The 27,197-nt window shown below is 48.3% G+C and overlaps 1 protein-coding gene and 1 long non-coding RNA gene across 2 annotated transcripts in view; one reads left to right on the forward strand and one right to left on the reverse strand.

Moving 5' to 3' along the window:
• Positions 1 to 590: 590 nt before the first annotated feature.
• LOC102450793 (uncharacterized) overlaps positions 591 to 27,197 on the reverse strand; it is a 49,356-nt gene continuing 22,749 nt past the window's right edge. The window contains exons 3-5 of the long non-coding RNA XR_001368639.3: positions 14,024 to 14,170; positions 12,532 to 12,615; positions 591 to 1,113 (exon numbers count right to left, since the gene is read on the reverse strand). This is a non-coding gene — a long non-coding RNA (uncharacterized LOC102450793). The remainder of the gene's footprint in view (positions 1,114 to 12,531; positions 12,616 to 14,023; positions 14,171 to 27,197) is intronic.
• Positions 17,236 to 21,279, forward strand: NKX3-2 (NK3 homeobox 2). Its single transcript, XM_075930723.1, has 2 exons — positions 17,236 to 18,003; positions 19,739 to 21,279. Exons 1-2 carry the CDS (start codon positions 17,571 to 17,573, stop codon positions 20,212 to 20,214), a joined length of 909 nt encoding a protein of 302 aa, XP_075786838.1. The 5' UTR covers positions 17,236 to 17,570; the 3' UTR covers positions 20,215 to 21,279.

A 27,197-nucleotide genomic window follows, 5' to 3' on the forward strand; every position in this document is an offset into this window, starting at 1 on the left:
ACACACAAAATGCATTTCAAAATAGCATTTTGCTATTTCGAAATAGCGCGTTCACACCGTGTGGACTGTGAATCGCATTTAAGGCTGGCTGGCCCAGTTCTGTCAGGCCACCAGGTCAGGACTTACTGTGTGGGGCTGCTGCCTGAAGCTAACTGTGGTCTGTGCTTAAAGGGCCTTCCCCCCTCCTGCCCCCCGGACAGCTGGTTCTCAGGTTTCGCTGCTTGCTTGTCTACCTCAGTGAGGGACAGCAAAGCATTTTGTCTCTGTGTGCTCTGGTTGCCCTCACTCGGGACATCACAGCACTCTGCAACATGGATCCAGAGCCGTCCCTGGGTGCTCTGGTGCTTCTCTTGGATGCGTTGCTGCAAGCCTGGCTAAACTTTCTGCAGGCTGCCATCTGGGAGGTCCATCGGGGGGCTGTCAGTATCCAGGAGGCCCTGCGGGAGAGCTTCCATCCTGAGGAGCACTAACAATCTCCCTGATCTGCCCCACTGGGGGCTTGTGCCTCATTCCTCCCTCATGTCCTTCCACTTACCCTCCCCCACTCCTGATGTAAAATAAAATACCCTTTTTTTCATAAACACGAACTATCTTTATTTAACAAAACTGGGGCGGGGGAATGAAACTCTGGTGAGACTGGGGAAAGGAGGTGGGAGAGGGGAGGGGAAAACCTGGGAGGGGGAAGCAAGGGGAAGAAGGGGGGGGAAGCTCAGGGCTCTGGGGTGGTGGTCTCACCAGGCCAACTGTCTCCCAGCACCGCGGATGCGGGGGCCTTGGCATCCCTGGGGGGATGGGGAGGGGGTGGAGGGAGAAGCAGGAGGGGCAGAAGGAGTCAGAGGAGTAGCAGTAGCTGGGGAGGCAGCAGGCGCTGGAGCGGTAGGAGGCAGCATGCTCAGCTGGCATGCTGGCAGATGGCACGGCCCTAGGCAAGCTGCTCCCGACGGAGCTGCAAATCTTCTTGCATCCAGTGCTGGAGGGTGCAGTGCAGGGCTCGCAGTGCCCCCAGGTGCTGCTATCGGTACCCCTCCACTGCACGGGAGGTCCTGCGGAGCCCTCGGGTACGGGAGCATGTCCCAGGCAGGGTGGTGCACCCTACACACGCGGCTGGTGTGGCTGTGGAGAAACAAGAGAAGTGGTCAGTTATCCCTGGGGGGACAGAGGGTGAAGCCCAGCTCCCCTGTGCAAGGTGAGGATGACCGTTTCCCGCACCATCAGAGCCAATGTGCTTGCACACAGGCCATGTTCGGAATGTCCTGCTATCCCCGGGAGTGGGAGCTGCCCCAAGACTGCACCCATGTCCCTGTGCTGTGTACAGTGGGGGTGAGGTGGGGGGAAGATGTCCCCTGCCTCTGTGTAGGATGGCCTTGTGGAGGGAGGGCGTCCTGCTCTGTCCCGCCCCAGGGTCAGAAGCATGTCATGTCTCTTCACACACACATGTGGCTAACAGGCCAAGGCCCCTGTGTGGCAGGCAACTGGGGCCACGTGCCCAGGGGTGTCATGGCACATGCATGCACATGCACAAATTGCTGCATGATCCGTGGTAAACAAGGCCCATGCACGCAGTCCTTGGTCTCCCTCCCCGCCCCCAATAAGGGGACAGTGATGGCACGCACATGTTGTTGCCTCCCCGGATGACATTGGTGACGGTCTGCTGGGATGGCTTCGGGGTCCTGGCTGTGTGGCACGCTCCCTCTGGGCTCCTGCAGCTCCTGGCGTTCCTCCCCCATGCCCTGGTCAGGGCCCTCTGCTCCAGGACCGATGACCCCCGGGGTGGCACAGACCATCCCGCCCCCCAGTATGCGGTCTAGGACGTCAAAATAGGGGCAAGTGTCTGCCCCTGTTTGGGAGCTTTCTCTTGTGGCCCCAGCATATGAATCAAATGAAATAAAAATATTAAGTGAATCAACATGTTCAATAGAATCGCTCTGGATAGTAATTCTATGCTCCAATAATAAGAAATTAGCAGTAGGGATATATTACCGACCACCTGACCAGGACAGCAATACTGACATTGAAATGCTAAGGGAGATTAGAGAGGCTACCAAAATAAAGAACTCTGTAATAATGGGGGATTTTAATTACCCCCATGTTGACTGGATACATGTCACCTCAGGAAGAGAAGCAGAGATAAAATTTCTCAGTGGCTTAAATGACTGCTTCTTGGAGCAGCTGGTGCAGGAACCCACAAGGGGAGAGGCAATTCTCGATTTAGTTCTGAGTGGAGCGCAGGATCAGATCCAGGATATAACTGTTACAGGACCACTTGGGAATAGTGACCATAATATAATAACATTCCTATGGTGGGAAGAACACCTCAGCAGTCCAGCACCCTGGCATTTAATTTCAAAAAGGGGAATTGCACAAAAATGAGGAGGTTTGTTAAACAGAAATTAAAAGGCACAGTGACTAGAGCCAAATCCCTGAAAGCTGCATGGAAACGTTTTAAAGACACCGTAATAGAGGCACAACTTAAATGTATACCCCAAATTAAAAAACATAGCAAGAGACCTAAAAAAGAGTCACCGTGGCTTAACCACCATGTAAAAGAAGCAGTGAGGGACAAAAAGGTATCTTTTAAGAAGTGGAAGTCCAATCCTAGTGAGATAAATAGAAAAGAGCATAAACACTGTCAAATCAAGTGTAAAAATGTAATAAGAAAAGCAAAAAAAGATTTTGAGGAACAGCTAGCCAAAAACTCAAAAAGAAATAACAAAATGTTTTTTAAGTACATTAGAAGCAGGAAGCCTGCTAAAAAATCTGTGGGTCCCCTAGATGATCGACCTATAAAAGGAGCAATCAAGGACGATAAAGCCATTGTGGAGAAACTAAATGATTTCTTTGCTTCAGTCTTCACGGCTGAGGACGTTGGGGAGATTCCTGAATCTGCACCGTCCTTTGTGGGTGATGAATCTGAGGAACTGTCCCGGATTGAAGTGTCATTAGAGGAGGTTTTGGAACAAATAGAAAAACTTAATGTTAACAAATCTCTGGGACCGGATGGCATTCATCCAAGGGTTCTAAAAGAACTCAAATGGGAAATTGCTGAGCTATTATCTGTGATTTGTAACATATCCTTTAAATCGGCTTCTGTACCTAATGACTGGAAGGTAGCCAATGTGACACCAATATTTAAAAAGGGCTGTAGAGGCGATCCTGGCAATTATAGACCGGTAAGTCTAACTTCATTACCGGGCAAATTAGTCGAAACAATAGTTAAGAATAAAATTGTGAAGCATGTAGAAGAACATAATTTGTTGGACAAAAGTCAACATGGTTTCTGTAAAGGGAAATCCTGTCTTACTAATCTGTTAGAGTTCTTTGAAGGGCTTCAAACATGCGGACAAGGGGGATCCAGTAGATATAGTATACTTAGATTTTCAGAAAGCCTTTGACAAGGTCCCTCACCAAAGGCTCTTGTGTAAATTACATGGCCATGGGATAAGAGGGAAGGTCCTTTCTTGGATTGAGAACTGGTTAAAAGACAGGAAACAAAGGGTAGGAATAAATGGTAAATTTTCAGATTGGAGAGGGGTAACTAGTGGTGTACCCCAAGGGTCAGTCCTGGGACCAATCCTTTTCAACTTATTCATAAATGATCTGGAGAAAGGGGTAAGCAGTGAGGTAGTAAAGTTTGCAGATGATACAAAACTGTTTAGGATAGTCAAGACAGAAGCAGACTGTGAGGGACTCCAAAAAGATCTCACCAAACTGAGTGATTGGACAACAAAATGGCAAATGAAATTTAATGTGGATAAGTGTAAAGTAATGCACATCGGGAAAAATAACCCCAGCTACACGTACAGTATGATGGGGGCTAATTTGGCTACGACAAATCAGGAAAGAGATCTTGGAGTTATCGTGGACAGTTCTCTGAAAACTTCCACACAGTATGCAGCGGCGGTCAAAAAGGCAAATAGGATGCTAGGAATTATTAAGAAAGGGATAGAAAATAAGACCCAGAATATCTTACTGCCCCTGTATAAAACTATGGTACGCCCACATCTTGAATACTGTGTACAGATGTGGTCTCCTCACCTCAAAAAAGATATTTTGGCCTTGGAAAGGGTTCAGAAAACGGCAACTAAAATGATTAGGGGTTTGGAACAGGTCCCATATGAGGAGAGGTTAAAGCGACTGGGACTTTTCAGTTTAGAAAAGAGGAGACTGATGGGGGATATGATAGAGGTCTATAAAATCATGAGCAGTGTGGAGAGGGCCGATAAAGAAAAGTTATTCATTAGTTCCCTAAATAGAAGAACTAGAGGACATCAAATGAAATTAATGGGGAGCAGGTTTAAAGCGAATAAAAGAAAGTTCTTCTTCACACAGTGTGTAGTCAACCTGTGGAACTCCTTGCCAGAGGAGGCTGTGAAGGCTAGGACTATAATAGAGTTTAAAGAGAAGCTAGATAATTTCATGGAGATTAGGTCCATAAAAGGCTATTAGCCAGGGGATAAAATGGTGTCCTTGCCCTCTGTCTGTCAGAGGCTGGAGAGGGATGGCAGGAGACAAATCGCTTGATCGTTGTCTTTGGTCCACCCTCTCTGGGGTACCTGGTGCTGGCCACTGTCGGTAGACAGGATACTGGGCTAGATGGACTTTTGGTCTGACCCAGTACAGCCGTTCTTATGTTATGTTCTTATGTTCATAGGCCTGCCACAGCTCCTTAATTTTCTTCCAAACCTGCTCCTGGGTACGCATGTGGCCTTTGATGGCCAGGCCGGCAGCCATCCATCTGTAGATGGCCACGTTCCTCTGACTAGTGTGGAGATCGTGGACATTGGGGCCTCCCCCCAAATTTCAATCAAGTCCACGATCTCCACACTAGACCAGGAAGGCACCCGCCTTTTTCAGCCCCTGGAAGGCTCCTGGGAGCTGGGGAACTGGGCCCGGGGAGCAGTGGAGGGCTGGTTGGCACTGGCTGCCTGGCTCATGGTGGGGCCTCTGGGTCAGGGGCAGCAACTGCTGGCTCTGTGCTGGCAGGCCTGGAGCTGGCATAGGCATTGTGGCCAGAGTCTACCCCTTTAACGGCTCCAGGGAAGGGAAAGAGGAGAGGAGTTTTCCTGGTTGTGCCCAGAGTGGCCACCAGGGCACCCTGGGAAGGGCTGGAGGCCTCCTATTTTGAATTAAGAATCTACACAGTGCTTATTTTGAATTAGCTATTTCAAATTTGGCGTTATTCCTCGTAGAATGAGGTTTACCAAATTTGAAATAAGCGCTCCACTATTTCGATTTAAATTCAAAATAGCGGTTTCGCTGTGTAGACGCTAGGAAATTTATTTCAAAATAACGGCTGTTATTTCAAAATAACTTTGCTATGTAGACATACCCTTGGATCATCCTTGTCCACGTGCTTGTTAACACCCTCTGAGAATGCTATTTGATTGTTAAGGTATGATAGCCCTTTACAAAAGCTATATTGACTCTACCCTTACATATCATGTTCATCTATGTGTCTGATAACTTTATTTTTTACTATAGTTTCAACCAATGTGCCTGGTACTGAAGTTAATAGTATTTGCCTACAAATTCCAGGATTGCCTCTGAAACCTCCTTTAAAAGTTGATGTCACATTAGCTATCCTCCAATCATCTGCTACAGAGGCTGCTTTAAGCAAAGGCTTACATACCATAGTTAGTAACATAAGACAAGTCATAGTGGATTAGACCAAAGATCCATCAAATCCAGCATTCTGTCTTCCAACAATGGCAAGTGTGAAATGCTTCAGAGAGAAAAGTGATCAAGTGCTCCATCCCCTGTCTGCCAGTTTCCAGCTTTCAGTAGTTCTACAATTTAACCTGTGAATTCCTTCAGAACTCTTGGGTGAGTAATATCTGTTCCTCATGATTTCTTGTGTAACCCTCTTTTTCCTCCCCAGGTTACTCGGGAGCAGGTCACACACACAGGTGCGCCTGGGAACCTGATGGTTTTAACATAAAAGGAGATCCTGAGTACCCCAGTGGTGATGTTGTTTAGTTGGGGAAACCCTATCCACCCCCTTGCTGCTGTCCCTTGCTCATAAAGAACATATAATGGTGATGCCTCCACCTGGCTGGCCCTGTATACACTTAATGGTGTGCCTTGGGAGCCTCCAGGAATAAAATTATTCCAGCAATAATCTGGATCATCTAGCTCCAGAACAACAATTACAAATCATACATAGTATACATCTGATAGATACAGTAGAAAGAACAGCCTTTACTTAACAACTTAAAGAAACAGAATTTAACAGAGTAACAGTGAATAACACTGACAAAGTACACAGAAAGATTTGGAACATATCTATCTGGCATTTGCACTGCCACTGTTTATCCTCTCTAGAGGGATGTAAAATTTAATTGTTGCTATTACAGGTTGAACCACTCTAATCCGGCATCCTCGGGACCTGACCCGAGCTGAATTTGCTGAAGCACAGGAGTTCAGTATTCTCTAGCAGCATTACCAACACTTCCATTGCTTATTGGGCTCTTAGAAGATATTTAGGGATAAATTAGAGCTAAATAACAGCACAGAACATAGCAAATATTATATTATTTCATAAAAAGGTTATAAAACTTTACTACTACTATTTGGTGCTCCCAGATCTGTAGATAAGTATGCTATGTTATTAATTATTATACCCAAACTTTTGAAAGATATGCAGAATATAGCTGAAATATATCAGAAGATAAATCAATTCATCCCAGCACTAGGAACAGTAAGTGAGGGAAAATGGATGACTACTATGAGAGTTTTGCCTGAACATATAATGCAGAATTGGGCACTTAACTGTGTCAATATCTTATTGCCTTTTGGTGACACAGTATAAGTAGTGGAAGTAAATATGCGTCTTTATTTATTCCTGGGAGTTCTTCTGATAATTATAAATAAATATGTCCCTTTTCTCCTTTTTATAGATAGGACAACGGGTGTTAGGAGGAATTAATTGTGAAGCCATTTTCAAAGTGCTGACACTGTGGGTTTTTCCAGTATTTTAAATTCCAGGATGCCACTTTTTATTCCAAAGATGAGGTTACACTATGAGCTTTTAGTTTGTTTTCCAAGAGTAGCGGCTTGGAGCATTTCAATGGGGACAAACAGTATCACCCTGCAACAACCAGCAAGATTCAAACATTACTTTCAGTTTGGTTGTAAACTTTTATAGGAATGTTTGCATTTGTCTCTCCCAGTCTAAAGGAACATTGCCTGTTCCCCATATAAGGAAAATGAGGCGAGAGGCAGATTACAGTCCTGCTATTGGAACCTACCAAAGATAATTTGGTAAGAATATTCACAACACTTAATAAATACAATATTAAAAATGCAAAGTTTTAAACTTGTGTATCAAGTTTAATATATTAAGAGGAAAATACTTGCTTTGTTTAAATGTTATTCTAAAAATCATGAAAATCTTTTTATTCATAATGAGCCTTTCCTGCAGCCACAGAAGTAAATAAAATTTATCACTGACAATAGAGGTAGCATAGGGGTCTTGCTTTTGTAAAAGCAATTTGAGTATGTTGGTATTGCAGCCATTAATCATGCACAAAGTCTCATTAATACACAAATAAGAAATCGTTGTGTTAACTTAAACAGTGCACTTACTATATTCAGAGTGCATTTCAAGGTGAGAGTTATCTGCAAAGATGATTTTTATAAAATCCTATTCTATCCATGAAAGCTCATGAGACCATCTACATGTTTTGTTAGTCTTTATGGTGCTGCTAGACTTATTCATTGTTTTAAGGTTTTCTTATTCAGAGAGGCTGATCTGATGGCATCTTGTAAAATTTGAGTTCCATCCAGAACTATCTACATTTCATACACTGCAGTACCTTAAAGCAGTGGTTTTCAAACTTTTTTTTTTTTGCATGACCCAATCGAAGAAAATTGTAGATACCCACTGTGACGTTATTGGGTTTTAATGTGAGCAGGCAGATCATTGTTGCGCCCGCTGTTGTGTGTTTGCCCCAAATTCTGTGCAAAGTGGACCAAGTGAGGTATCTAATGAAAGCTTATGCTATGCTAATTCTATTTGTGCTGCTCATATACATGTATGATTTCTGTATGTAAAGTTATGAATATGGGCTCTGGACTTGTATTTTAAATGTGTGCTGTTTGGGAGACAGCCACAGGCATTGACCACCTATTGTGAGGGGTGATTACTGAGGCTACGTCTACACTACAAGTTTTCTCGGCAAAAACTATGCTAATGAGGGACTCATTTGAATAGTGTCTGCCGATCCATTTTTGTTCTGGGTTTTTTGCGTAAAAACAAGCAGTATGGACATTTTCTTTTTGCACAAAAACCCCTTTTTCCACAAGATCAGTACACCTTTTTGGGGGGCATAAGGATCTTGCAGAAAAGGGATTTTTTGTGGAAAAAAGAAAATGTCTACACTGATTGTTTTTGTGCAAAAACCCCAGTGCAAAGAAGGATAGGCAGAAAATATGCAAATGAGATCGCAACTCATGCAAATGAGTCCCTTAGCATATTTTTTGCCGAGAAAACTCATAGTGTAGATGTAGCCTCAGTGAATAGCTGTGCTGCATGGACAATGGCTCTTAAGTGTTGCCAATAAACACCTGAGGAATTCTGCTGTGAACTTGCAGACCAGCAAGTACTTCATGGCTGTTTGCAAGAAAAGGGCATGGACAGAAAACTGATCACATGATCAACTAACATTTTCAGAGGTACCATCACTCAAGAAACAATGGAATTCCCTCTGCATAGGTAAGATTGTAAAAGGATAATGGGGGTTCCTCCATCTTTGTCTTCGATCCTGCCCTTCATTTCAGAAGCATCTTCACTATGTATAAAGGGCCCAGAAGGATCTGTTGACCCATCCTAACACAGGATGTACTTCAGAGACTTTTAAGAGAGCAGTGTATTATATCTCTGCTAACAGTCTGCATGAAGAACTTGGTGAATGGTGTATGTAAGGTTCTTTAACAATTCTACTCTCAACCTTTTCTTTCTTTTTATTAATAAACCTTTCGATTCTCACGGATTGACAGGGCTTGCTCTTTTGGGTAAGATCTGAGGCATTAATTGACCTGGGAATGTGGCTGGTCCTTTGGGCAGAGGCGGCAGGTTTGTATAATTTTGGTGATGTTCAGAATGGGTCTAGTCCCCCCCATGCGCCCACCCACCCGTCCTGTAAGCCGATATATAGTTTATTAAATAATGTAAAAACGGACTGGAAACTGTAAGCATTTAACAGTTTCCCTTTATTGCACAATATCACTATCGTAAGAAAAAATTATTTAACTAAGAATATCAATGGACCACTTTTTCACATCAAAGAATTTTTTTAAAATTTACTCTTTGACCCCCATTAGCCTCACCCCTGACCCCTGTTAACCACACCCCTGACTCCCATTAGCCAGGCATCTGAAGGAAACACTCTTGGGGCAAAATGGACGCATGACCAGAAGTAAAAGGTGTCATGTGACCCCCCTCTACGGACTTTTCCCACCATCCTCCTACCAATAGGGATTAGTTTGGCCCCCCACCAAATCCCCCTCATGCAAACTATCCTACAATAGGATTAACCCAATGTGTGTCACATTAACTCGAGGGCGGGGGGCGGGGAGGTAGAGAGGCTGGGGGAAGTGTTCCCTCTGGGTATGTCTACACTGCCACCCTAGTTCGAACTAGGGTGGCTAATGTAGGCATTCGAAGTTGCAAATGAAGCCCGGGATTTAAATATCCCAGGCTTCATTTGCATCTTGCCGGGCGCCGCCATTTTTAAATCCCCGTTAGTGCGGACTTGGTGCCTGCGGCTACATGCGACACAGAGTAGGTAGTTTGAATTAGGCTCTCTAATTCGAACTACCATTACTCCTCGTGGGCCGGGGCCCACTCCAGGCAGGACCAGGGGAGAGACCCAGCTCCAAATATTGGTGGAGCAAGGCCCCCGGCTCTGAATATGCTGGAGCATGGGCACCACGAGCCCATATAACTCTCCGGCCATGCCTCTGGGACCAGGAGAACCTGACTGGAGTTGGTGAGGTTGGTTTTATGACCTCTCATCTGTGGGAAGCGTGGTGCTGGTTGTGGCATAGCTAAAGCTGAAGTGTCTAAGACGACAGCTTGTGAGGCTTCTGGCTGGCCAGAGTGGTAACTAAAGTGCTCTGTGTGACTGCTTTGGTGCCTTATAAAAGAGGACCCCAGTCCTGAGCTGTAAGTAGCTCTGGTTCTAAGCAGTTCACCCAGATTTGACCCTCACCTGTTATATTACACCCATGACCCAACATAATTTGACTAGAGTGTGGGCTGCAGATGAGAGCTTTGGGATGTAGAAGGGAGCTCCAGCTTTGGGGGGAGAGATCAGGGCTGGGGCAGAAGGGGCTTACCTTGAGTGGCTCCCAGTCAGCAGTGCAGCAGAGGTGCTAAGCCAGGCTTTCTGCCTTTCCCCAAGCACCGTAGACCTTGCTGCCCCCAGTAGCAACCAGCAGCATGATCTGGTTCCCAGCCAATGGGAATGCAGAGCTAGTGCTTGGGGCAGAGGCAGTGCACAGAGCCCTGTGTGTTCTTCTCCTCCCCCCCTGGAGCTGGGCTTGCTGCCTGCTGCTTCTGCAGCGCAGCAGAGTTTGCGGCACCTGAAAGGCAGGTAGCCTGCCTTAGCACCCCTCAATGGTCACCTGGTCCCCCTGCAGCAACGAGAGGTGGTGCCTGATATTCCACACCCCAGTACTGAGTCAGGACCCACAGTTTGAAAACCACTGCCTTAAAGGAGTGTACAGTCATCATAAAACTGTGGGCTAAATGAGTGGCTCTCAATCTTTCCAGGTGACTGTACCCCTTTCAGGACTCTGATTTGTCTTGAATTACTCCAAGTTTCATCTCACTTAAAAACTACTTCCTTACAAAATCATACATCATATCAAAGTATCACAGCACACTATCACTGAAAAATTGCTTACTTTTTCATTTTTACCATTAATTATAAAATACATTGATTGGAATATAAATCCTGTACTTACATTTCAGTGTATCGCGTATAGAGTCATACGGACAAGTCATTGTCAGTGTGAAATTTTAGTTTGCACTGACTTTGTGAGTGCTTTTTATATAGCCTATCATGGCAAATCTCCAGATGGGTTGATGTATCCCTCAAAAGAGTTGTGTGTCCCCCTAGGGGTTTGCGTATCTCTGGTTGAGAAACACTGTACTAGATTATTCCCTCTGGTCAGAGTCAGAGGGGATAAACACCCGCTGGATCCCATGCAGAAACACAAGCTCTTTCCTCTATGGCCTTGTCTTTCCCAAGCCCCATGTAAGACTTTCCCTCAGGCTCTTTCAGAATCTACCATGTAAAGTCATGAGGAAATAAATTGGGAGTAGTGTTTGGGAGAAAGCTGCTCGTTAGGGGAAATCACACCTCAAATTAATGATGCCTGGGCAGCATTACTTAGAAACTATCCTCCTCCTGGGAACCACCATAAATGGGGCACCAGCTGCAGGGAGAGCACCTGTGGCAGCACATCTCAGTTGTACCTGTGCTCCCAAAAGGACAAGGAAAGGGCTGCAGCAGTAGGAAGCCAGTGTAGAACCATGAGCACTTGCTGAGGGTGTTCCTAATCTCTGGAACTCTTGTGATCTGCATAAGTCTTGGAGAACCACTGGGTTTGAGGGACCAAATCCCCAACTGGAAGCCCAGGTGTCCAAACCCTCCCTCCCCTAGGGAGCAACGCCACAGAAACACATGCTTTCCTGTCCCTATATGGTTTATTCCCATGTAAAGGATGCTCATCTAGCCCTATTCTAAAACAGTATTTATGAGACTCACAGCACACAAGTTTTTAAATAGGAGAATGTAAACATCTATGAGTCAGCAGTGTGATGCTGTTGCAAAAAAAGCAAATATGATTCTAGGATGCATTAACAGGTGTGTTATGAGCAAGACACGAGAAGTCATTCTTCCGCTCTACTCTGCACTAGTTAGGCCTCAATTGGAGTATTGTGTCCAGTTCTGGGCACCGCATTTCAAGAAAGATGTGGAGAAATTGGAGAGGGTCCAGAGAAGAGCAACGAGAATGATGAAAGGTCTAAAGAACATGACCTATGAGGGAAGGCTGAAGGAATTAGGTTTGTTTAGTTTAGAAAAGAGAAGATTGAGGGGGGACACGGTAGCAGTTTTCAGGTATCTAAAAGGGTGTCATAAGGAGGAGGGAGAAAACTTGTTCATCTTGGCCTCTGGGGATAGAACAAGAAGCAATGGGCTTAAACTGCAGCAAGGGAGGGTTAGGTTGGACATTAGGAAAAAGTTCCTAACTGACAGGGTAGTTAAACACTGGAATAAATTGCCCAGGGAGGCTGTGGAATCTCCATCTCTAAAGATATTTAAGAGTAGGTTAGATAAATGTCTATCAGGGATGGTCTAGACAGTATTTGGTCCTGCCATGGGGGCAGGGGACTGGACTCGATGACCTCTCGAGGTCTCTTCCAGTCCTAGTATCTATGATTATATGATCTAGTTGCCTTTTCCTGCATGTGTACAATTTGTGTGTGTATTTATTTATTTCCTTTGCATTTCACCTACTTACCTTGGATAGTGAAAACAAGCAGGTCATTCCCGATTTCACCTGCCCATGCTCTAATATGATGCAACTTCAGTGGGTTTCCAGAACCTAGAGGATTTGTTTAAAATAAAAGAGGTTCATTTACATTTTGAAAATCTATTAACATAACGGACCCCAGGCTGCTTCCACCGAAGTAAAACAGAAATGTACCGTACAAACATTTAAGGCAGCAACTCAGAATGGGCCAAGGGCTGTGTAATAATTATAATAATTTTCCCCTTTCCACTCGGGGTACTTTCATGTGGCCTTGTCTAATTGAAGGCTACTTAGTGTTTCTCAAATGCAGACATTCTGGATAACCTCAGCTCACTTTACACATGTAGCCCTTTTAAAATTAGTGGGATTGCTTAAGTGACAAAAAGGAGTAACAGTTGACCACATCGTTCTGTGCCTCACTTATGCCCCATTTTGCACTTTGGCTATTCTCCAGCTCATCCCACCTGGTCTCCCCATCTGTGCCACAACATCAAGGGAAGCTTGTGGGCCATATTCTGAGTCTTAGCCTCCTTTCTCTTCTGGCCTAAAGGAAAGGCTCCCATCTTAAAAAAAGGATCAATCATCTGAAATAAGAACATGTCAAACTACTTAGTAGGAATTTTAAAGGAAAAAGAGCTACTTTCTCCCAAGCCTCTGATATAACTCACTTCGGTAACTCACCAAATTACACTGGCTCCTATCCTGTTACCTTTGCTAGCATTGGTCAGCCTTATTCATTCACACCTGTTTCCACGAAACTCAATATCTAAATTATTCTGCACTTTGTTTAAAAAAACTGACTTTAAAAATATATCAGCACTCTGCCACCAAACAAGCATTGTCCTTCAGAGCACAGATTTGTTGCCACATGCTAGACTGCTACCATGTTCCTGAACTACATCTCTGTTTAATTAATAATCAGGATTAAGATTGTTTTCCAGAGAGCTACTTAAGTTATGCAAATGAGGTACTGATACAGAACTGCCTCTAGATGGCGCACACTGTCTATTTCTAGTTGTAGACCAGCATACAATTATGGTCCTGAATATTCAAAATCTACAGCCCAAAAGCCATTTTTGTCATATTTCTTGATGTGATCTAAAAAGAGTGAACAAAAGTTTGTGGAGAGGGGAAAAGAAGCGATCTTTCCCCTAAAATGTGTGTAAAAGCTTCTGATGTAGGAGAGAGAGATGGAACCCTATAAATTAAGTCCAAAGGAGGAAATGAGGAAACATTGTGTGTGTGTGTGTGTGTGTGTGTGTGTACTCACACACACACAAATATCTGTTATGTTCCAGACAGTTGCATAAAATGGCAATTCAACCAAAATATTTGTTTTCTGATGCTAAGGGAAATCAAGTCCTATGAAATACTTGCTGATGAAGTGAGGGAGATATGGAAATTGTCATTTCCCAGACATTCTCTGTTACACTCTGACCTATCAATTAAACACCATTATAAATCTTTCTTTATTACTTACCTTTCCTCTGCCGAGGAGATTTATATATTTTCCTCTTTCTCGACTGTTATCGAAGAGCAATTATTAGTGTCCTGGTCTTTGGGTGAATAATTCGGTCGTGCCGCTGTAAACAGTTGAGTTCGGGTTACTATGTGAAGCAATTTCTCTCTGCAAAACAAGAAGACAATTTGTCAAGCAAAACAGCAATTGTTAGATGTACGAGCTTGGTTTTGGGTAGCATGGGGGGGTTCTTAAAAAAACACGCTTTCCTTGTGGGCAGATTTTCACTGAACCACTGAAAAGGTGTAAATTTTTAAAAACGAAATTAGCGAGCTCTTAACTTAGCGCGGCATCTGAGCTGAAGGAAGACTCGGGGCTGATAATAATGAGCAGGGATTAGTTGTAACGAATCCTGAGAAATTTACGAAGCAACGGCCTTTGGCGAGTCAGCCTAAAAGCGATGTCTGGCGCCGACTTTCCGATGAGCTGCGGTGAATTTGCGTTACCGACAAGCGACCCCTCTCTCTCGCCTACCGGGTTGACTTTTTGCGCCTCCTTACTTTGCCTGGGCCCAGTAGGTCGCTCTGGGATAGCCGAGGAGCGGGGCAGGGATACTCAGGGCTGCCTGCTAGCCCCCCCGTCCAATACAGTCTCCCACCCGTTGCCCTCAACCCCCTTGAATGCTGAGGTCTGAGTGCGGGGAGCCAAGCCCCGAAGCCGGTATTTGCGCTCACAAATCATAAATGAGCCTCTGGCTGGCACCGCAAACACACGCAGCGGCTGCGGGGCTGGGGTGTCCTGCTACCTGCTGCCTGGCCGAGAGGCGGCGGCCCTGCGCCTGCGGCTCCCACCAGCGAGGAGCGCGGACCACCCAGATTGTCCCAAGCAGCTGCGAGCTGCCTCCGCTGCCTGCCTGGCCCGGCCTCAGGCTGCCTTTGCTGCCCCGCAAGCTCTGTCTCCCGTGCCCTGTTCCCGGGCGGCGCTCTCTGCCCGGCCTCCTCGCCACGGTCTGGCTCGGGGCTGGGAGAGGGCCCCGGGGCTGCGGCGGCCCCAGCAAAGGACAATCCCAGCCCGTGCGGGCCGAGCCCGGGGAGTTCCAGGGACTCCAAGGCATGTAAATCGAAGCAGCGGCGCTAGCCATGCCCTGCGCCTGGCCTGGGCGCTCCAGCGGGCGGCCACTCTCCGCTCCCAGTCCGCAAGCGGGCCCGAAAGCGCCAGGAAAGACCGGCCCCAGCCCGCTGCCTGCCCCGAAAGCGCCTCCACTGCTTCTGTCACCCCCTGGCCGCCACAAATCCCGCTCACCCTCGCGAAGTGCCTGAATCTCTTAGGCGGGGTGTGCCTCAAACCTCTCGGCGCCTGTGGGGCTCTATAAACGCGCGCATTAGGACTCAAGCAAATACTCCCAGCAGCTCTCAATAGTCCTGTTACCCCTACAGGCCCTGGCACAGTCATTATATACACACACAGCCCCCACGAGTCTTTGCATGTTCACACAGAGACACTTACATCTGCCCTGGGCTGTTTATTCTCCCCCCCCCCCCACACACACACATACTTCCTATATGTTTGTTACACTCTCCATCTCCCCACCACCACCCTAATTCCCTTCGCGTATCTATTGCGCACACCCATGCACCTAGTCACTACGTGCCAGAACTGAGAACTTACTCAGGAGTTAATGGGAAACACGAGGAGAAGGAAAAGACGAAGGAGAACCAATAATATTATTTAAATTGGCTTTGTTTGTTCCCTAACTTTAATCACACTCATTAGTCATATCAAAGACGCCTTTACCCCGCAAGGCAAAGCACTTTTTTGTGTGTGTGCCGGAAATACCGATGTTTTAGGAAATATTTTGAACGAGAATAGTTCCCAATTAATCGTTTTCTTGGCCAACTGTAGTCTGACGCTGCTGCAGACGACAAAATAAAAAAATGCTGACTGTTTATCTAGGTGTATAAAAGAGGCGAGGTTCTGTTCCTGCCTGTGTAATCGTGTATTTATTGCACGATAAAAACGCCAGTTTAGTAAGGAAAACTCTTGATATTAGTTTTCTCATTGTGTTGAACCGCATCAGCAATCCCCAAACTCAGAGCAGTAGCACTTGTATTCTAGTTTTCATTTACCTTTTTAATACTCCAGTCAGGATTATTCGATATTTTATTAGCGCAACAATATTTTACATTTGGGAAAATAAAATGTGAAACTCGAGAAGCATTTGTTGTGTATTTTAAATCAGTAACATTTATAAGATGCGTGTTGATATAATAATAGTTTCCAAGATGTTCCTGCTATAGAGAGTTACTTTCTTTCCGTCAAAGAGCGAGTTAGAAGTAAGAACCAGGTTTTAACTGCAGTAACAAAAAAAGATTTTAAAAGTCCCATTAGATTAAGAGAACCACTAATATAAAGCCATCAAATTTTAAATAACCAAAATAATAAAATCGCCGCCGCATCTTAGAAAATTGTTGAAGATGTTTTGAATTATCCCTATAAACCAAGCAATCAAAAGTCTGAAAGGTTTTTTTCCCCTCCCACAATAGAAAGCTAAAGAGCATATGCAGGTTTAATACAGACCCTAACAAAGTATGAAGAAAATAATGTTAAAGACTCTTCCTAAAGCGCCACATTACAGTCGTTCCCTAATTTCGAACGCTGTTTACGTTTCCATTGTCTGGTCCAACTTTTAATTAACCCATCTATTAAAAAGGGGTCACTATATCGATTTCTCAATTGTACCAGCACCGAGGAGGTTGGGGGAAGCGCCCGAAACGCTGCAAAAAGAACGATTCGGGTAAAGTACATTGTTTTTCGCACAAAACGGAAGCTTTGTTTGGGGTGGGTAAAATAAACCTTCATACAGCAAGTGAGCGATCCCATTATAAACGGAACAGCAGGCCGATCCTTTGAACCTCAGCGAGGTTAGAAGGAACAGTTGCAGGGCTGATAGATTTCTTTAAACCCCGTTGGGTTCTGGTACAGAAGATCGCTTGGTAGCGGATAGAAGCTCGAAGGGCGCCCACTGCATGGCTCGGTAGCCCCCGCCCCAGGGAGGAAAGGGTTAAGCAACCTACGTCTGACTCCCTACCACTCGCCCAGCTCGGTCGGAAGACTGACAGCTTCCAGCTGCGGCGCGCCAATCAACTCCCAGGCTGCGCGGGGCGCTGCCCAATGGCAGGGCGGCGGGCTGGGGCTGTCACTCATAGGTGAGGACTGACAGCGGGGCCGGGAGAAAAAGGAGCAGGAAAGAGCCAAGGCGCAGAGAGAGGCAGGGGAAAGGGCAGCGCCGCGAGGGATCCCGCGCCGCAGCGAGCGAGGCTCCGAAGCAGCCCGCAGGCCACGCAGCCATCCAGGCGCTTATGGGCGGGCGGCCCGGCCCCGGCGTGTTAAAGCGACCCCAGCTCCCCGCCGGCGCTCGCTCTCTCCAAGTCGGGGAGCAGGGGCTGCAGCCGCGGGCGGCGATGGAGTCTCCCAGCTGAAGGCTCCGCGCGGGGTCTGGTGCGGGGGCAGGCGGCGGCAGCGCTCGCTTCTGGGTCTCTTCCCCCGCTCCGGCCGGGCCGCGGGGCAGATGGCTGTCCGCAGCGGCAGCGCCCTGACGCCTTTCTCCATCCAGGCCATCCTCAACAAGAAGGAGGAGCGCGCTCACCCCCTGGCCGGCCGGCCGCCGGCCGCCCCCACCGCGCCCGCCTGCTGCTGGAGGCTCTTCGGCCCGCGGGCGGAGGCGGGCGCGGCGGACAAGGCGGTGCCCCGGGCGGCCCCGGCGGCGGCGGCGGGGAGGACGATGGTAGCCCCGGCGGGCTGGGACTCTGACTCGGCGCTCAGCGATGAGCACGAGGGCGGGAGGCGCTCGGAGGAGGAGGGCCCCGGGGTGCAGCAGGGCCCGCCCGGCAGCAGCGCCCGCTCCAGACAGGCCCCTGGTCGGGGTCGGGATGCTCAGCCCAGAGATCCGGAGGAAGAGCCCCCGGGACTCAGTGACAGCGAGATGTCGGCCGGCGTTTCAGGTACAGACGTGTGGGGAGTGGATGGGGCGGCCATGGACCGAGCGCGGCCCTCCAGTGGCAGGGAGGGTAGAGCCTCCCTCCGGCCCTAGTGCGGGCTGCTGAGCTGCGTGGGAGAGCGGGGACTCCCTGGGGCTTGCTGCTTTGCCCGGGTACCCCAAGCACTTGGCGAGGCTCGGGACTCGGGTGTTTGGTCCAGAGAACGCTGCGCCCTCGAGTCCCCAACTCTTGGTGGTGGCCATACCCCGGTATGACGTGGGCTGCGGAGCTGGGTGCGATCGGCCCCCTCTGGTCCCGGTCTCCCTTACGCCTCCTGTCCCCAAGGGCCAAGGACGATCGGTCCCACCAGAGAGCTCCCAGGGTGGCTTAGCTCAGGCATTTCCCAAGGAAGCGGAAGCAGAAGAGCAGTTTCTCTGGGGGGAGGTAGGTGCAGAAGGACTCGGAGAAAGCCCAGCATAGAGGGTGCTGAGCCTGTGCGCGAGTGGGACCCCTGCAAGCTCAGTCACAGTAGCTGGCCACCCGCACTGTGCTCTGGAAGTGCTGATCGGACCAAGGGATTGACCTGCCTGGGCACTGGGAGAACCTAGACAATCCCTTTGCCGAAGTAAATGTGAGGGAAGAAAAGCAGAGCAGACATAGCAGGGCTATTCCCCTCAGCCTTTGACCTTTATGGACTGGCTAATGGGGGGGAGGGAGCACACAGTTTTACTTGCTGTTTTAAGGAAATGGAAACCTGCCGAGCCTTGCATTTGGGGTCGCGCGCCCCGCTGGTGGCTGGAGGCCTCCCTGCAGATTGTGAGAAGTGACCTATTTTCTAGCTGCCTTTTTAATCCCACAGGCCTTGGATCAGAGGCGCCTTTCCCCCAGGGACTTAGTCTTAAAAAGAAGGGGCCAGACCACTGACAGCAAAGAATAATGATGCCAAAGGAGGGGGCCCCTCCGTGCCAGACAAGCCCAGGTGACAGAGGTGCAGAACAGGGCAGTGCAAGAGAGACATGCAAAACCCCAGGAGAAAGAGTCCCCGTTGCCCTCTGCACAAGGAGACCCTTCTCTCGCCCCAGGCTTCTCAGCCGTTGCTGCTCTCTGCTGTGCTCCCGAAAGACAAACGCCTGGCCACTAGTACTCCCAGGTTACTAGCGTGCGCTCAGGCCTTGGGAAAGAGACCTGTGCGGGACATGTGCTCGGAGCCCTGTCCCAGGGACGGTGGGAGCAGCACAGCAGGCGCTGTGCCACCCTGTGCCCTCCTCCCCGGATAGCTGAGTGCAGACGCTCCTCCCCTAAGTTATCCCTAGGCTGGGAAACGCAGTGTGGCCTCTTCCTGGCTGCGTCTTTTCTCACTGCCCCTGCCATGGTGAGACACTATGAAGCAAGCAGTCCAGAGTCTGAATTGTGCATCGATAAGGAGGGGGTCCGGGTGGCTTGGGAGCTGGGCCTGGCTGGGTGTGGGGGTGTGCAGGGTGGCCTACGGCCTGACTGGGTTGGGGAGGTGGAGTGCCAGATAGTCTCTCCCCCTAGCCTGCCCTGAGCTAGGCGGGGTTGGAGTGTGCAACCGTGCCGTGTGACCTTCCCCGGGAACGTGGCCTGCTTGGGCCTACGCTGCCCTCAGAGCGGTTCCTAGGAGACCTCCCGAGGGGAGGGGACGATCTCCCCTGGTCCTGCCGTCCCTGGGCTGGGGTCGGGGACTTGCTCTGGTGCAGCCTCCCTTGTCCCTGACCCTGCGGCTGTTCTCTCCCCGCAGATCGCAGCCCGCCCGACGGGGAGGACGGAGGCGGCAAGTGCGAGAAGCTGCTGGCCGGGGAGGAGGAGCCGGCGGCCCCCAAGCCGCGGAAGAAGCGCTCGCGGGCGGCCTTTTCCCACGCGCAGGTCTTCGAGCTGGAGCGGCGCTTCAACCACCAGCGCTACCTCTCGGGGCCCGAGCGCGCCGACCTGGCCGCCTCGCTCAAGCTCACCGAGACCCAGGTGAAGATCTGGTTCCAGAACCGCCGCTACAAGACCAAGAGGCGCCAGATGGCCGCGGACCTGCTGGCCTCGGCCCCGGCCGCCAAGAAGGTGGCGGTGAAAGTGCTGGTGCGGGACGATCAGAGACAGTATCACCCGGGAGAGGTGCTGCGGCCGCCCTCGCTGCTTTCCCTGCAGCCTTCCTACTACTACCCCTACTACTGCCTGCCCGGCTGGGCCCTCTCCACTTGCACCGCAGCCGCGGGGACTCAATGAGACTGGCCCGCGGGCCGCCAGGAAACTGACCAACCTCCCTTCTCCCCCATCCCAAGCAACCCCGAGTCCCAGCTGCAGGACTGAATGCACCGGACAGTATTTATTATTATTTTATTTGATTATTTTTATTATTATTGTTATTTGGGTAATTTCCCTTCCTCCCTTTCCAAATTGTGACTTTGGTAAACTCCCCTCCTCCCCACTTCAAGCCGAGGACTCTTGTAATTCGGCACAACTAGTTCATGGTATCCATGTGGTTACTCTCTCCGTGTAGACTCCTTTGTTGTTTCGCTGTATTGTTGCACCGGATTGATAGAGACCCGAATCTGGTGTGAAAGAAACGAAAAAGAAGCCCAGGTCAGAACAGAAGATCAAGACTCCCCCTTGGACTGAAAGGAAGATTGTTTTTCTGTTTGTTGGAGTCCTTGGTCTCCCACATTGTTGCAAACGGTGTGTGCCTTGTATGGTGCTGAATGTAAAGAAGCCTCTTTCAGATGTCCCATGCTCTTGTTGCCCATGTTATTCCTGTTCTCCATGGTCCATGGCAAAGGACAAATGTATCCCAAAAGGGTGAGATGTGTATCAATAAGCCAGACCTCTTTTCTCCCTCCGATCTTTCCTTGGTGGGGGCTAATGGGAGGGAGACGTGACGCGTTTTTAGCACTTTCCAGTTGTATTAAAGTTATTATTTTTTATATTCAATGTGAATATTTCTAGTCAGGCTTTTTTAAAAAAAATCGACGTAATGGGGAATTTAGTACCATTCAGTGCCTTTTCTTTTTTTTTCTTGTCTCTCTCTCTGAATCCATCAGCAAGCCTCTCCTTAAGGGAAGAGGGTTTGTGATAATTCGTGGCTTTTTCCTCTTTTAATGGCACTGTGCACTCAACTTAGATTATTTACTTTAATTGAATCGTGAATGTTTGTTTGTTTGTAAGCTCTCCGCTGTACTCTAATTTATAAACTTTAGTTTAAAACCTACTTCTGTCCGTTGAGTCCTTCCTACGTCTTAGGTAGAATTCTAAATATGCGCGGACATCTTTCGTTTAGAAATTCTCTCCTCTCCTACACGGGCGGTCCCTTTGCCATAACGTTTAATTTCCCTATGTGGAAGACAGTTTAGATTTTGGATGAATCTGAGGACCATGAATGTCAGAGCAATTGACATAGATTTGGCCAGATATATTCAGAACGGTAATCTATCTCTTTCTTTCCGAGTGTTTTATACCTTGACTAGTTAAATTACATTGGTTAGAGGGAGTATTCTGACTGCACCGCATTATAAAAGTCTCAAATATATAAATTCGGAAGTATTTGAGATTGCGAGTACAATTTGAATTTACACGAGACCCACTAAAGTGCAGTTTTTGCCGAATGTCCTTTTGTGCATTGGCTCGTTTAACAACCCAGTCAGCTCTTGAGGAAAGAGGGTGGGCAGCTTTCTATTGTTATTACGTTTGCTAGCCATAGTGAATCCTTCAGACACACAGGCCAAAATTGTTGGCTGAGGGGGAGCGTTTGTACTGAGCAAGCCGTCGGCAGCCCACTTAATAATTTCAACAGAATCATTATTCCAAGTCCACTGTATTTTTCCACTGACTCATTCCTGTGCGCGCTGCTCACGTAGCGTTCTAAGGTTACTGTGTATGTATTTGTCAATGCGTGTAAAACTGCAAGCCTGGATCGGGTAGGCGGACAACCGCCTTCCAAACTTCAAGCTCTTAATTAAACGACACAGCCCATATAAAAATGAAATAGCCCTTTGGGGCAGCCGCCCTCATTTGAACGGCTCCCCTAAAAGTTCCTGTAACAAATTATACAGACTACAACATGCTGGCAGCATCATTCTGCTAGTGTTTTATTTCCCCTGGAATTGTACACAAGGGAAAAATGCGGGGGGAGAATTTGTGGCTGCGTGAGTGGTGTGTGGGGATGACTGTGTGCTTTCCAGCTAAGGGTCATGGGTTTTCAGAGTATCAAGCGTAAATTAACCGTTTTTACGTGTAATAATTCCACCCACATTCCTATTGGAGTCGGGGACCGAATGCAAGAGAGCCGGGCTTTACTGTTTCATGCAGTAAGGTCTTTTGAAAGGCGGAGATTCTTGGACACGGGGCCGGGCACATGATAATGGGAAATTATTGCCAAGATCTCATCATCGTTTCCTATTCACCCCTGTCCGGGCTGATTAGAGAGACGCCTGTATTATGATTCGCTCAAAAAAGACTCGCTCGAAAGAACCGAAGCAGTGAAACCGATTTTGTAAACAGACCTGAACGCAACTTAATATATTCGTGCCTGTGGACTTGGGTGTGTGGGGACAGTCCCAGTGCTTTCTCCTGGCTCGTAATCCATAAAGCTAAATTGCTAATCAACCTTCCACCCCACCCCGGATTGTTATTATATTCTACAAAGGCTTCCAACATAAGTGTCTGATGTTGGGTTTATGTGCTCCCATTTAGGGCATATGCCCCACCCGCGGAATATACACAGACCTGCATACTCACACCCACGAGAGATTTATCTTCCTCCTTGAAAATACTCGGGGAAGGCCTCTCTTTTTCTGTCCCCATGGCAGGGAAAGGTTGGAATTCTCCACCGGCGAGTTCCTCGGGGGGAGGAGAGACATGGAGATCCACCGCTCGCCCCCAGCGGCTCCCCTGCTCGGAGGTACCTTTCGTCACCCCAGGGAGTAGTTTGCCTTGGCAAGTGGAGTCGGGGAGAGTTTTGTCCTTCCTTGTAAATATCATTTTTCACGAGATCTAGTTTGTAGATTTCTCACGGTAACTGCACAAATATTGCGCCCCCCAAGGAAAGCTCCAGGAGAGGCCGGCGGGGGAGCGATTTGGAAAGAGGGATGTTTTATTTCGAGTATGTCGCGGGAACGAAATTTCTTAGGCCTAAAGTATTTTCTCAGGCAAAACTCCCGTGGACTTCTGGGGTTGCACGTTCCGACTCGGAGCCCCTCTCTGCCACCTTTAAGGTCCCGAGAACTCTTAGTTCCTCTCGCCACACGCTTTAACATTTGTTTCCGATTTTCTTTTCGCGGCTTCAGTTTTTGCAGGAAGGCAGGCACAGGATTTTCTCTTCCTGCACCCAGCGTTGACTGCTAACGCTGTCAGCCCATCTCAAACGGTGTAAATGGTCAGAGCGCCATTAACGTCAGACGAGTGCTGATCATTTACACCAGAAGATCTGGCCCAAGAAGTCTATGCTAGAAACTAAAAGATGTGTTTGGGTTTCTAGGTTTTGTTTGCTTGTTTGTTTTGGGTTTCTTGTTTGTTTTTTGTAGTATTAGATTTGGTTATGAAGGGAAAGAGTTACTTTAAAACTTTATTTTGGTTATAATTTAACGTGTTTTTTACTGATTTTTTAAAATCCATACAATGTTGTAGGGAAATGTAAAATGAAAAGACAATGCAGTGTGTCTCTACAACCATAACAATTACACAAGGCTTTATTTTTGGGGAGCTGTATGATAAAGAGTCATGCTGGTTGTCTTTGTATGCAATACACCTAGTTTATGGTGCTTTTTAATACAGGTAAAATAATACCGAGGATGGTATATATGAACTTATTGTGACGTTTTGGCTTTTTTAAACATCCAGCTATCGAATAATTAAATACTAACATTTCCACCCCTTGTCTTTGATTGAATCTGCTGTTTGAGAAACAGTACATGTGTTTTAAACCAGAACAAAATGAAACTGATCATTCACAAACACCCCCCCCCCCCCCCCTCGTTTTTAAAGTAATGATTTTACGCTTTACTATGTGGAAACAATGTTCCGGCTTTTATTTTCCCTTAAAGGCCAAACTCCGTTATAAATCCAGCGTAACTTCACTGAAGTATATAGAGTTACTCTGGATTTACATCGGTGTAATTGAGAGCAGGACTGAAAATCAGTCCTACATTTCAAAACAAACTTCTTGTTGTCACCAACATTTCAGTGATTAAAGCCCGATGAAGTGTATCCGAAAGACGTGTCCTGCTTGAGATTTAATATCAAAAGCACGACATTTTGCAAAAAATACAATATAATAGTACAATAATACAATAGTGCAATCATTAGTGTGACTACATATCTATAAAGTTTCACTCGTTGACAGAAAACGGTTTTTAAATGACAACGACAGTCGTAATCAGTAAAACGAGACGCCACAACTCGAGAGATGAAAAATCAAATTAGTGTACAATCTATTATTTTATTTCTCTTTGCGTATCTCTCTCTATCCCTATTTCTGTATTGCGCATGGCCACGTGCATAACTGGATATGTTTCCCTGTGCCCATAGAAAGAGATGCAGAAGCATTCATGACAGAAGCTAATCTAACCTGCCAGCCTAAAATGCTAGCAAGAGATCAGCTCTTCTTCGACAAGAAAAAGACACTGACAACTAAATCTCTCCGTCCAACGGAGATTGTGTTTCAATCACATTGAGTCCGAGTTCTCCGCTTGGTTGGAACTCTGACCCGAGCACTGTCCCTTCGCTTATTGGGCCTGTGCTTAAGGCTTCGCTGGAAAACCTTGTGGACAAGAGACCGCACCTGCCATGCTTCCAGGGGGCTGCACGTGAACTGTGATAAGGAATTTTGGGAGCAAAGGTGATGAAAAGGTTAATGGCAGTAACGTGCCCTCTGCCGCTCTATTGACAGGCGAACGGCTAAACACACGGAGGGGGTTTCGCTGGGCTGGGAAGTGCTTTTGCAGGCAGGGAACAATGTACTCGGGGCAGGTTTGCGTTTCAGCTCAGCGGAGTCTCGGGTCACACACGCGTGTGTTTGCTAGCACGGGACAATAAACAGGGGACTTTGATTTCACCTGCGGCTCCTGCTTCCCTTGAGAAGCCTGCAGAGGGGAGACCACCTTTGTGTTGCACACTCAACGCGGCCTCTCCAGAAAGAGCGTATCACCGTTCGCTATCGCACACAGGCTCGCTGGAGTCAACATCTGCATTCCGAAGCTGAGTGAAGATGCGCCAGCGCAGATTACAAGACTGTGTTAATCTGTCCTGCCTCGGGTTCACTTGAATGGGAAAGTTGCCGGAGTGAGGACTGTAGGAGCGGTGGGTCTCCCGGATTCCAGAAACACCTCGATTTGCAGCGTCTCCCGAAGGGGGCATTTATCCGCAGCCTCGGCATGAAAGATTATAAATATGCCCTGTCACACATTGTTGAATCGGCACAACCGAGGAGTCACTGGGCGCTTGCAGCATTGAGCGCAAACGGGCTTAAATGTCGTGCTGAACATCGCCCTCACTGCAAAAGGGGGGATTGTTAACGGTTGTGGGGATAAAGCCCAGATGTAGTTTTCGTGCAGCTTATAAGTAACAAGGCACTTGGGTATCAATGCCAACCCTCCGGACACAGACTGGGGTATGGAACCAACCTGCCGGAGCAGAGGGAAGGGCACGTATCCACGTTAAGGGTTATTATTATGAGCACTATTTATCATTCCACTGCTGATTTGCACATCAGAAATAATAGCCGCCAAGTTATCGGGGCTTTTAAAATTAAATTACATTTGCCACGGGAATCTGTTGTACTAGCTGGGCGCATGTGTAAAACTTTTAAAAACAACACGGGGGGGGGGGCCTCCGCTAGTTCTAGCAGCGGGTCTCATTCAGGCACCTAGAAGCATGAGTAAACAGAGATGAACTGCGCCTTGTTCTCAGGCGCTCACCAAAAGTACACACTGCAGGACCCGCTCATTCCGGAGGGAAGGACTCTCGGCCACACGCTGCGGCCAGCCTGCCTCGTTCAAAGCCGGGACTGGCAGCAGCAGGGTCTCATCCGAACTCAGTGGTGGAGATGAAACATGGGAGGGGAACTGGTCTCCAAGATCAACTCGACCAGGGCCTGGACTGGAGCTTGGAAGTGAATGAGTAGCCCCCGCAGCACAGGTGTGATGTTTTCCACAGCAGCGGTCGCCGCGCAGTACACTGGCAGCCGCGCTCTGCGCTAGCTGATCTTGCTCGGCTTGCCAGGGGCGCTCCAGTCCCACAAAGAGCGATCGGGCCCGCAGCGCAGGATACCGCGGTGGGCTCACTCCGGCAAGGAAAGGGGGCAATCTGAGCACCGAACTCAGTTACAATCCAAAAGGAGACGGCAAATACACGGTCTCGGGGGGGGGGGGGGCGCTGTGAGAGGGGCAGGAAGGGTAGGCAGCCACCTCCTCGCCTGGGCACCAGCACCCTGTGTCCATTCGATGCGCTGTGAACGTCCACCGATTTGCTTTCACCCATGTTTCTGGCCTGGCCTGGGCACAGTGAAGCAAAACCCCCTCGCCTTTAACTTCAGGTGAGAGAGCCGGGCACACAGACCGCAGCGCACACTGCTCCGTTATCTTCCCCAGCAACCCCCGGGGCGTACAACGCTGGCCTCAGACCCCTACCAGAGAGAGCCCTCAGAGCCTTGTGCGCTGCGATCGTCTGCCAACAGTTGCCCGCAGGGAGGCGGTGTATGCCCCTGTATGCCCCTGGATGCCCCTGGAACCATCTGGGCTCACTCAGAGGAGCGCAGCCAGCCAATGGCTGGTCGTTGTGCTCGGGCCTATTCGAGTCCACGGGAGAGTCCTGCACAGCCGGTGGTGTCCGAACAGATCTAGGGATTTCGGCTGGCACAGAGTCCGCATGGGCACCTACTCCCTGCTCCTAGCTTGGAGGAAATCAGCGGCCCGCGTGTTGTACTACTCCCAAGCCGGATTGCAGGGGCCCAAGGACCCCTCACTGCCCAGACAGAATCAGGGCTACTTAGCTAGACCCTGCCCAATCTCTTCCCCCACCTCCAAAGGCTAGAGACCGTCAGTCATTTCAAGATCTCTCCTATTTCCGCCTTGCAATGATGCCTCCCACGGCCGGGCTCTGCTAGCAGTTATCTCAGCACAGAGACTGGACAGCGATATTCATTTTTTAGCCACAGTTGGGTTTCCTTGAAGATACAAGCCCCTTCCTTGCCTGGCTGGCAGACTGGGTGCCATTTCCTT

The sequence above is a fragment of the Pelodiscus sinensis genome, chromosome 5 (genome assembly GCF_049634645.1).
Source record: "Pelodiscus sinensis isolate JC-2024 chromosome 5, ASM4963464v1, whole genome shotgun sequence".
NCBI lineage: Eukaryota > Metazoa > Chordata > Testudines > Trionychidae > Pelodiscus > Pelodiscus sinensis.